Here is an 11,757-nt window from a genome sequence, read left to right on the forward strand (position 1 = left end):
GCTTTTTTCTCTAGCTTCCCACTAGAAGGTAAGTGACTGAAGTTATTTCCAAACCTCACACCTTTCTGTGATGTCTCATGAAGAAGTAGAATTTTCTAGTTCTTTTAACATTTGGGACATAAAATATGGATGTGGTTCAGATGATTTTAACCGAGAGGCAGCAGTGACTGAGATGAAGAAGCTTAGAGGGACCCATGGTGCTGAACGACCCTGTTGCTATGGATACTGAGCACACAGGAGGGTATGGAGCTGATTGAGAGGGGCTTCCTTAGGTCTGGGCATTGGTGGGAGTTGGGGTACAGGTTTTGAGGAGAGACACTGAAGTCCTGGCCTCCATGGTCCCTCTGTGATCTCACTTCTGGTCTGGGCTTTTGGGAGAATCCTCTCTAAGAGGGGGCAAGATTGTCTGTCAACACAGGGCTGAGGCCCTAATGGACTAAATCACATGCAGCATTGAGTGTCCGTAGTAGGGGGAAGAGGTAGGACTTGCTCAGAACCCTGTGGACTTTGAAACACAGAAGTTTCTAGAATTAGCTGACTGTGAATGAAAGAGATGGGGTGGAGCTGGGAGGGTAAAAAAAGCCAGGTTTTGTTTCCACAGGAGGATAGAAAACTATTCCTAGATGAGAAACAGGGTCAATGCAATAGCTGTCCAATAATGGTGAAACTATGGGAGAGAGACACCCTATCCAGGAAGGCCCATCTACCAGTGACTTCAGCTATCCCTTCAGTGTATCACAAACAACCGAGCTTTCCCTCTCATGCTTTCCATATGACACAGAGGAGTTAGTAGGTGACCCTGAGCCCCAAGACAGGAGACACCCAACTTTTTTCTTGATGGTGCTCACTTTAGACCTGTCAGAAGGGCAGGTACTGGAGAGACCAGGAAAATAAAAAATGAGATGAGCATTGGACTTGCTTGAGCTTTGAATAGATGAATGTATGGAGACGCAGCAAGTAGAATGTAAAAATGTGCTGTTGGCCACCCTAACAGAGTTGGTGCATGTGAATGGACCTGGAACCAGTCTTTCCAGTCAGAAAAAAACGTGCTTTATTCAGTTGGTGCAATCTGTCCTGCAGCAATCCTGGACTAAGCTATAAGGAAGATGGTTAGTCAGGAAATGATCCATGTTGCATCTTGTAATTAGCTGTTTTTCATAGTTTTCTTTATCCAGGATACAAAGCTTAAAACTCTCGTGAAGACCTGTGGAGCTGATCCATCAGTTTTCCCATAGGAGACAATGCCTGCAGCTGCCTTTTTATACACAAGAGGCCCTCCAGAATCTTCCTGTATATTGAGGGGGCACACGGTGAGCACTTTTTCGCACTCTCTCATGTTATGACTCCTCCAAGAGAAGCACAGCTTTTAAATTCTGCTTGTGGGAGGTCAAAGGGGAGGCCTGGGGCCCCTGGCCTTCTCAGCTGTGACCGGATATGGTTAGTGCTGCAACTCTCTCCTGAGGCCAGCCCCTGCCTTTTTCCCAGGTCTCTGATCCCACTCTCTATGAAGGTGTTTGGGACTCTTGTCTCCAGGCTCTTAAGGACATAGACTCACAGCATGTAGGGGAAGCCCATAGACAAAGTATGTGTCTGCTCAGAGGAGACATCTGGCCATGGTTATGACACACTCAGGAGTCCAGCTTTCTGAAGCCTGAACCTTCAGTCAAATGTTGTTTTGTAAACACATCCTTTTATACAATCTACCTTTAACAAAGCCTGCAAGTTAACTCTGGGACCATAGTTCATTACTGCTTCCTGCTGTTACCAGAGAGAAAGATAATAGCCAGTGAGTCTCTTTATGTTTCATTCTATAGGCCCCAAGATTCCTTTCCCCTCCAACGGAGCCCAGAGTTGAAGGCAATCCAACTTACCTCAAAGGAATCGCCCTTGATCTTTGAGTCTCCCACACATATCTCAATTGCTTTGATGTAAGAACTTTGGAACTGGGACTCGCAGACCCGATCCTTCTGTACTATCAGCTCACCCTCCCGCAGTGTGTTTGGGAATTCCCCCTGTGGGGTTATCTTTCCCCAACCAGCCATGTAGCAAACATCCCCTGACTTCACAAGGGCATTGCGCCTGGGCAGGTTGAGAGGTCTCACAGCGCTAGTCCTCTTGGCACTTCTCACCAGCTGATAGAGAAGAGACAGAGATAGCAGCTCAACCAAGAGGCGGGCCTTCTGCATCACATTGAAACTCAGGATGGAAGGAGGGAAGAAGTAAGATGAGATAAGGAGGGCATGGAGAAGTCCTGCACGAAGCAGAGCATAGTCACTAGGGCTGGGATGAGGAGTGAGGGTTAAAGGCTGTGTGGAGGTATGGGGTGGGAGAATGGCAGGTCTCACCTTTAATAGCATGATGTCATTGGAACGTTTATCAGTATTATAGGCAGGGTGGGGAGTGGTGTTTGTCACAGGGATAATCTGCTGTGTCTTCTCTTTAGCCTTGATGTTGTGGGCCCCCAGTGTGACTGTCATTGATCTGTGAATAGAGCAGAATGTGGAGGGGACATGGAGAGTCAGAGCCGATGCAGTCCAGGAGCTGCAAAAGGCAAGATAGGCAGGGTAAGATTCTAGTTGCAGGGACCTGAGGATGCAGGAGGACCTCAGGGTTTGACCTACTGCTCTCTGATTCTCAAGAACAAAAGATCCCTGGGGGCTCCCTTTTGTACCTAGGCAATATTCTGAGATTTGAATCAATTTCTAATGTGAACTTTCAAACTCAACCAGCGCTTTCCTTTAGCCAGTGTAATTGATCAACTCAAGCATTGTCATGTCCGTCACTGTCCTGCAGAAAGGATTGACACCACGATGTTCTTCTCAAAGCAGTTTATTCAGGAACCTTTTTTTCTGCATGCAAGCAGAAATCTCTTACCCCCAAGCACACTCCCTAATAAATAACCCATGACCACACCCCATCAGTCCAGTCTACATAGTCGCAGTTCATAGGTCCACGCCAAATGGCCTGATCTTGTGTCATGGTGCACCTGCACAGCTCTCACGATGGGTGTGGCTTACTTTTCGGTGTATGAAGAAGTCAGGTGATAGTCATAAGACTTGGCGGCAGTCCCAGGCACCATCTTGGGATTGCCGCCACACCCGCTCCCCACATCTCCCCGTTCTTTATGTTTTTGGCACAGAGAATGCCTGTCTTAGGTTGCCCCCTGCAGCAATGCCCCTTACCCATCATCAAGAGACAAACAGTTTAGGTTTGATCCCTGTCTTAGGTTGGTAACACGCCCAGGGAGTCTTACCTGTCATTGACTACTTCTCTAGCAAGCCAAGCCACCCATCTCCACTGCTGCAAAAGCCTGAATCATTAAGGCTTGAGTTCTGTATTGATGAAACCGCATACGGCAAATGCACCAAAAGTCCAGTACGCTCATAAGAATCAGGCACAGGGCGAGTCCAGCAAGTCCTGCCCATTCTTATAGCTGAGAGGCAGCTGTGGTGATCCAATCGGCCAGACCTCCAGCTAAAGACATATCCACACGGGTGGAGTTGATATGGACGATGGATCATCTAAGCTCCCGAACTAGTCCATCAAAATGTTGAGACCAATTTCCTGTAATATACTGAGATGAGTTGTGCGATAAATCCAAAGCTTCTGCAACACCTGTGGATAAACTATTCACAGCGGCAGCAGTCTGTACTACTGAGGTAAGGGACACGGCCACAGCTGTGGCTGAGGCGGCAGAGATTGCTATAGCAGAAACAATGGCTTCAGTGATGCCAAAATCCATTTTTTGCCTAAACAAAGTCATACCAGAAGAAGCATGAACAGGCCAGGGTACAAAACGACACAACAGCTAAAGAATATGCAGATGCATTCCAAGAAATACTATACAAACAACTACCACTACTACAATTAACAACATTATCATCCTAACTCCCATTATAGACAATAAACACAAAAGGAGGCCACATACAGACAGGCGTAGCCCATAAGCAATTTGAGAAACAGAGGTTTCAAACCCTATAGATCCATTCCAATGAAAGCTTACATTACCCCAACCCCCTCCCACTAACATGCTCAGAGGAGAGATATCTGTGCAACTACCATTCACTCCACACAACAACCACACATTGAAAGGATTACTAGCTATTGCCTGAGCAGGATTCTGATAGGTCCAATTATATCCCGAAAATGAGCCATTATGGGCTGTGCTAATATAAGGAGAAAAGGTAAAATACTTCTTTACAGCCCATGCTGCCCTTCTAGCTTGACACCCAGTCCATGGCAGAAGTGACTCATGGGGTCCCTTGCAAAAGGAAGACCATCTAGGTTGGGAAGATATGGTATCATTGCCTTTTGAAAAACTGGCAGGCCACACCCCTCAAATCTATGTGGCATTAGCTTTGGTAGAACTATTGATAGGCATGTCAAACCATGAGCTGATTGATTATACATTTGAATGCAATCACTATTCTGAGAAATATTTTGAATCATCTGAAAGCATAGCAAAACCCTTCAGCTGAAGTTGCAATGAATCATTGACAGGAGCTATTTCTCCACCCCATGGCAAAAAGGGTAACTGTAACAAAGCATTAGAAGAGAAAAACCGGGGAAACAATTGTGCTGAATGCGTCAATGGCAGGGGTTTTGGAAATACAGATAAAAGTCCCCAGCGTAGGTCTTCATCCATCACCGCAGGAAGCATCAGCAACCCTAGGAACATCTATAGTATCCTCCTTCTGTTCATCGGTCAGCCTCTCCAGGACCCACAGCGGCTGCCAATGATTCTGGGGAAACACACACACACTTGCCCCCAAATCAACACTGGATCAGGGCCCTGCCAAGTACCAGTTAGGACATCCTTCCAGATGACCATGCCTTTTGAAGAAGCATCAGGGTTGACGTGACGCTCAGCTGCAACCTGACCCTGCTTATCTTCATTTAAAAAATTCAAGGAAAAGAGAGCAATGGCTAATCTTTCCCTAGGGGTGGAGCCAGCAGAGGCAATTCCCCCCTTTTGTTTAATTAAACATTCTTTTAGGGTGCGATGGGCTCGTTCAATAATACCCTGACCCTGAGGGTTATAGGGTAACAAAAGAGGCAGAAGTACAAGCCGGTCCATTATCAGTCTTTAATTCTTTAGGCTGGCCCCAGTCACCCCAAGCTTCAAAGCAATGTGCAATCACATGATGTGCCTTCTCTCCTGTATGTAGAGAGGCAAAAATGATTCCTGAAGCTGTATCTATGGATACATGAAGAAATACAAGTAAGCATTGGGCTCACAGTACCCTCCAGGTTTCCGCGTGTAGATTACCTCCCTCCACCCCGCCCAGATTGTGGGGTGGTGGATGAGGTGGCCCCGGAGCTGATGGCTCTACCTTCAGTTTTCCTTTCTGTAAGCTGTCTGCAATGCTCTCCAGATCCTCTTCTGACATATCTCCCTCGCTAGAAGTTCCCTCGGTCTCCGATTTTTGGGAGCATTCCTCTCTAACCTGACTTATCGCCTCATTGCCCTTTTTTAGCTCTGCACCACATCTTTCATCGTCTCCTATGCAATTTTTCACTAATTTCCATACTGGCATTACTCTTCTTAGTAAAACTCCCTGCTCCTCGGCAGACCTCAAGTCTTTCCCTAATTTTTCCTAACTGGGCATTGTCTGGTGTTCTGTTATACGAAACCATGGAGCAACTTGGTCCACTGCTTTTAAAAAATTCTCCACTATGTCTTTCTTTAGCCCAATTCCTTTCGCTTTCAACAAATCCTTGAGGGCCTGGTGAACTGTCTGAGCGGAGGTCGAGTTCCCCATTGCGCTTGGTGCAACTTGTCCCAAAACTGGGAACTTGTATTCTCAACCCGAGAGCTTACCTCATCCCACTTACCTGGGAACTTACTGGCTAGTGACCCTGACTGCGATGAGTTCTGAACGAATGTCCCCTTATGGGCCACCACTAGTCATCTCTGTCTCCATCCCGCAGAAAGGAGCGACACCACGACGTTCTTCTCAAAGCAGTTTATTCAGGAAGCTTTCTTTCTGCATGCAAGCAGCAATCTCTTACACTCAAGCACACTCCCTAATAAATAACCCATAAACACACCCCATCAGTCCAGTCTACGTAGTCTCAGTTCATAGGTCCACGCCAAATGGCCTGATCTTATGTCATGGTGCGCCTGTGCAGCTCTCACAATGGGCGTGGCTTACTTTTGGGTGTATGAGGAAGTCAGGTGATAGTCATAAGACTTGGCATCAGTCCCGGGCCCCATCTTGGGATTGCCATCACACCCACTCCCCACAAAGCTTACTGCTTGCTGTAACCTCTCACTCTTTTACCTCAAATGTGCCTCTTGTCAGACATCAATTTTCACAATCCTGCCTTCTAGTGTGAACTCACAGGGAGCTTCTACAAGAGAGCACAGAAACACCTGTGTGTGTCTGAGTAAATGTGGGCTGGCTGCTTCTCCTCACCTTCCTCTGCAGTGAGCCGCCATCAGCACGAAGTTTTCTCTAACCAGGAAGCCTCCGCAGAATGTCTTCTTCTCATTATCATTGAGAAACTCAAAATATGCCATGTAGGGGCGGGAATGCGGACTGACCTCATTGCTTCCGATGATCTCCTCTGAAAGAAAAGCCTAGAATATTTGGTGTCTGGGAGTAATATTTGAGGTCAGGAGGGTGTATCTGGGGGCTGGGGGGTGGGTGATTGAAAATGGAGTCTGCAGGTCCTCTAGGCTTTTGAAGACTGAATTCATTGCACATCAAATAATCATGGCTGAATATTAAATCTCATTAAAGCTCCCCTTTCCCTAGTCTGAAGTCAAGGTAATGATGTATATTTTTGTGCCTTTGCATTCTCTGCCACATCTCTTTCTAAGGATGATCCAGTCTCCAGGTGACGGGAAAAAGCAGGAGAACTAGTGCCTACTAAGTTTTCTGAAAGCATCTCCATTCTTCAGACCCTGTTGGAAATCAGGCCAGTGTCAGATTTCCACGTCTGGTTTGGTATGGAACCTGATGTTCAGAAATCTCTTGGGTTCAGTGTCAGGACAATCCCTGACCACTGCTGGGCAGAAAGGCAGCAGAGGTTGTCATGGAGTGGCACGTCAGGGACAGGGGTGTTCACTCACCTGCTCCGACTCCAAGAGGCAGAAGTAGGTTCAGGAGTATCAGGACTGGTGGCATCTTCCCAGCAAGGCTGTTCAGATTGGAGGAGGGCCGAGCAGACACAGCCCTTGGATGGAGATGAACGATGTGTGGGCTCAGGGATCTCACAGGCATTTTAAACCTATGCACCTCTGCTTCTGATCAGCGTCATATTACTTAAGGAAGTTTTGTGGTTTGGTTAAAAATGATGCTGTCACCACATTGACCTCCTATGTGCTAAACTGGGATAAAGACCAAAAATGTACAAGGTTGGAGGGTGTGGTTAAGTAGGCCTGAGACCTCAGGATGTCCATCGTGACTGGATGGAAACACAAGTGTGTCCTTTTCTAACTCTTACACCCTTTTACATTCCGGTAAGATTTCCCTTGTTCTCTGTTTTTTTCTTTTTTCCTTTTTCTCTTTCTGTATTTCTGTCTTTCTTTCTTTCTTTCTCAAAACAATACTGACACAATTTATCTTAACAGCAGTTATAATACTGCTCTTACTCACTGTTAAACACACAGTAACAGCGCTTAATGAGAGTTCATGCTGCAATGCAAAACATCATCTTATTAATATTTGGGACTATTGATCATACTGTAGAACAATCTCTTTGAACATTCTCAGGAATTAATCTTAACTCTGACTCTCCTAGGAAAAGTTACAACTAGACAACTGCTAGGAAGTCACAAGAGAAAAATTTAAAGGCAAGTGTTTGCCTCATATACCATGATCATGTTTTACTGTCATACATTGTTAATTGTGTGTGAGTGTGTGTTTGTGTGTGTGTGTGTACATCCAGAAAACCACAGAGCTACCAGATCCTGCTTTCTTATCACTGCTGCATGGATTTCAGATACTTTTCAACTTTCTCCTCTCATATTTTGGGACCAAGAAAGGTTGTTTTGTCTTAGTTATGGATTAAAGTCTTTAGTCTTTATGAAATTAAAAGTATTAATTGCCTAAAAATTAGTCATCTGGTCCATGGATATGCAACATTTTGGCTTCTCTGCTCCACATTGAATGGCTACTGTTTGGGGATGCACACTGCTTACACAAGCTCTAATGAATGTTCATTGTTTACCCTGAAAGGGACTGTGTATAACTAATACAATATGTGCACACACAGATAAGCAACAAAAGCCTACAGAATAAAATAATCTTAATTATATGAGAGTCCATTTGGAGAGAATCTTTTAAAACCGTGGAGCAGGGTCCATGTTTGTGTTATCTGAAAACCTGTAAGTAATAACATTTATTTGGGTTTGCATTTATCATACTAACAAAGGAGGACAAAAGGATCAGGGTGGATATTCTATGTTGCTTTAAAAAACAAATGTTTCACTCTATGGCTTGATGGACATAGCTCTGATCTTAGTAAATTTTTAAGCCAGAGGAATTGAAGTTACAAGCGGTGATGAGCTATCAACATGGCGGTCTAAAAATGCATCGTATACTGTTAAGATTTCTGAGCCCTGTGTGCAGTCCCTTGTGTTCAATTCTTGAGGCTAGTTGCTCACAAGTGTATGTGCTGTGAAAAAGTGGTGGCATGAATACAGTGTGATGCTAGTGTGTGAGCATCTGTGCCTGAAAATGACCCATAAAACCCCATAAAAGTCATGAAGGGACATGATAAAAATACTTTTAATTTGAAGTAAGGATTATAGTTCTATGCATCCCATTTGAAGGACCAAAACAGACTTATGAAAATACCAAGCTAGTGGCAATATTTCTGGACAACTTGAAATATGATTTTAAATTCTCATGTTAAGTTTCAAAGCAAGGCTTCATCACTGTTCACAAAACTCCATTCTGTGGGTTGATATGTATATATTTAATTGGGTTCAATTTGAGCTCACCATAATTTCTTCTTCATTTGGAACATTCATGGCAAGTTGAATTTCACCTTAAAGATGAAATGAGTAGTAAAATACACTAGAAAGTTAGAGTGGCAACTAAGTTTTCATTGTGAAGTCTGTCCCAGATTTTGTTTGTTTTGTGGTAAGTAACTTGATATTGCTGCCAGAGTGTCCTCAGCTTGGCCATCCTACTGAAATGAGAATGATGTCACCAGAGTCAGCCCAGTCACTCCTTAAGACTTTTTGACATGGGAGATGATCTTATCCTGTGAACCTTATGAAATTCTTTGAAAACTTTATACATGTTTTCAACATATTTTGATTATTTGATTACCCACAAACACCCCCTCTCATGCCCCTCTTATGCCCGTCTAATTTCCACTCAGACCTTCTTCTCTGTTCATGAGCTTTTTTGATATTCTGTGCAAAGACCCTTCTGCCTACATCTCCAAACTCCAAAACCCCTTACACTTCACCAGTCTCAGAGGCCTCCAACTCATCATTCAATATCTTTTAACTAAATGGATTCTAAATCCTACCTCTTCACCTACATTACTCCCATGGTCAGTCAAAAGCCTAAGTGAACCTTCCACTTATTCAAGGCCTCTGCTTCATCAGTACTGCCTGTGTCCCTATCCACCTTACATTATATTTTCCATGACTACTGGAAACCCTACTCACTTCTTAATCCTAGACCTTAAAGGTGTTTTCCCCCTTCAATATCTCTAGATGTTCATACTTGATATCATTTTTTTGCCTTTACTTGGACAGATTCTCATAATTACCAAGCCCAACAACCTGGATTGTCTTTTCCCCAGGATTCAGACACAGTCCCTCCTTTTCTGGCCAGGCAATCACTAAGGTAATGGTCTATTTCCCCCTTTTCCTTCCTGCCTGCTACAGTATGTGGATGACCTCCTGCCTGCTTTAGTATGTGGATATTCTCCTGCCTGCTACAATATGTCAATAGCTTCCTCCTTTGTAGTCCTTCCCTCTCAGACAGCCAATACTGCCTCACTCATTACTTTCCTCAGTTCCAGGGGTTCCAAAGCTAAACTCTCCTCTCCTACAGTCACCAATCTTGGAATTTCTCTCACTCCAACCCATAAACACTTCACTGAAAATCCCCTTGCCTATTTCTGCCCTCAACAAAATGTGAACAGCTTTTCATGGGAGGGGGGGTCAATTTCCTCTGTTCAGGGGTCTCTGGATACTCACTTCTACATCCTCTATACTAAGTTGCTTCTGCATAAACATTTCTTGACAAGCAATTCCTTAAACAAACATACAAAATCTCTTTTCAACCCTGGCCCTCAGCCTCCAAATCTATGCACAGCTTTCCATCTTTACACTTCCAAAGAGCAATGCCCGTAAGTCTTGGAACACTTTCTAGTACTGGTGTTTACCCCTGTAACTTACCTCTTCAGAATCTAAGAAACGTCATTCTAGGGTGGCATCCCTGCCTAAGGGCTCTTGCCACAAATCTCTGCTCATCTCTAAATCAAACAAACTAACTGGGATTCCCCCTCACAGTGTATTCATATCTCTCTCTCTCTCTCTCTCTCTCTCTCTCTCTCTCTCTCTCTCTCTCTCTCTCTCTAACTTACAAAGGACTCCAAACCTCCTCCCTTAGATTATATCCCTCCAAACTTCTCTTATCAAAAACTCATTACCTCATTTCTTTCCTGTCCTAATGCAATTCCTTCATGTTTTCCCTTTACCACAACATTTAACAGACCCTGTTCACTCCTATCCAGAGACTCCCAATGATCTCCTCCCTCATCCCTCTCACATAAAGAGGCTCCTCTAGCAACTTATTCTTATACTCTTTATACATATGCCCCTCTCTTCTCCCAAGAGGCCACAATGTTGCAGGACACACAGTGGTTCCAGATTATGCTATCATCAAGGTGGCCTCCTTCACCCTCACACATTATGAATTATGAATAGCCTTCACCAGAGTCTTCCAAATTGCCAAACATACATTATTGATGGAGTATACAGACTCCACATATGTTTTCCTCAACACACTTGACCATCTGGAAGAAACAAGGAGTTCAAACACAAAAGACCACTCAATTACTAACTCTTCATATACTCATGAAAGTCTTACTTTTGTTTTCTCAAATTGTCTGAGTTCATTGCAAGGCACATGAGGCAGACCCCTCCATCATCAGTAAAGGCAATAATCACACCAACATGACAGCCAGTCAAGCTGCCTTTTTATCCCTTACAATTCATCACACTCTCTCTGTACCACCCTACTATATAACCCAGAAAACAACTTATATATTTGTCTTTTAGCACAAGACAGAAACTTCTAATTACATCAAACATTTCACTCTAATGATCAATCACTTTTATGCTTTCCTCAAAACCATCTGACTCTCACCCATTAGATAAGACCTTTTGAACAGAACTTAACCCAAACCTGCATTGTATGTCAGCAAAATAATACCACCTCCACTGTATGATTACCTCGTATTCCTACTCACCAAGTTATAAAGGCTTGAATTATAAAATCTAAAACAATGTTCAAAGGTATAAAATGCAAGTATAAGCCTGAGAATATAAAAGCTACCCCACGAGAGTCTGTAAGATGGTCTAAGGTAGTGTCTTAAGGTCTAAGGATGTGGAAGCTTAAGTAAGTTGTGAGGGTTTATTTATGAATTTGAAATATATAAAAAGGTGTTTAAGATTTCTTTTTCTCTGTCTATGCTATTGTTTGACTTTACTTTAACACAAAGATATAAATCTACTGCTCTTTCTACAATATATATTTCAGTAAGATTACAAAAAATGTA

General features: G+C 43.8%; 1 protein-coding gene across 2 annotated transcripts; it reads right to left on the minus strand.

The window, feature by feature from the left end:
• Positions 1–1,144: 1,144 nt before the first annotated feature.
• Positions 1,145–7,133, minus strand: LOC134482225 (granzyme C-like). Of its 2 annotated transcripts, none has more exons than XM_087587204.1 (5): positions 7,089–7,133; positions 6,420–6,583; positions 2,346–2,481; positions 1,872–2,132; positions 1,145–1,288 (listed from the first exon to the last, which is right to left on the minus strand). In XM_087587204.1, the coding sequence occupies exons 1-5, from the start codon at positions 7,131–7,133 to the stop codon at positions 1,145–1,147; spliced, it is 750 nt and encodes a 249-aa protein (XP_087443330.1). The 2 variants fall into 2 exon arrangements, with proteins under 2 accessions (XP_087443330.1, XP_087443331.1); XM_087587205.1 differs by having other exon boundaries at positions 6,420–6,570; positions 7,079–7,133.
• Between the last annotated feature and the right edge of the window lie 4,624 nt (positions 7,134–11,757).

Source organism: Rattus norvegicus, chromosome 15 (assembly GCF_021556685.1).
Source record: "Rattus norvegicus strain SHRSP/BbbUtx chromosome 15, alternate assembly SHRSP_T2T, whole genome shotgun sequence".
Taxonomy (NCBI): domain Eukaryota; kingdom Metazoa; phylum Chordata; class Mammalia; order Rodentia; family Muridae; genus Rattus; species Rattus norvegicus.

Coding starts and splice junctions, on each gene's coding strand:
- LOC134482225 (XM_087587204.1), bottom strand. CDS start 7,133: ATGCCACCAGTCCTGATACTCCTGAACCTACTTCTGCCTCTTGGA. Junction 6,584..7,088: donor ACCTACTTCTGCCTCTTGGA/GTCGGAGCAGGT, acceptor CAAATATTCTAG/GCTTTTCTTTCAGAGGAGAT. Junction 1,289..1,871: donor TCAAGGGCGATTCCTTTGAG/GTAAGTTGGATT, acceptor CTCAATATACAG/GAAGATTCTGGAGGGCCTCT.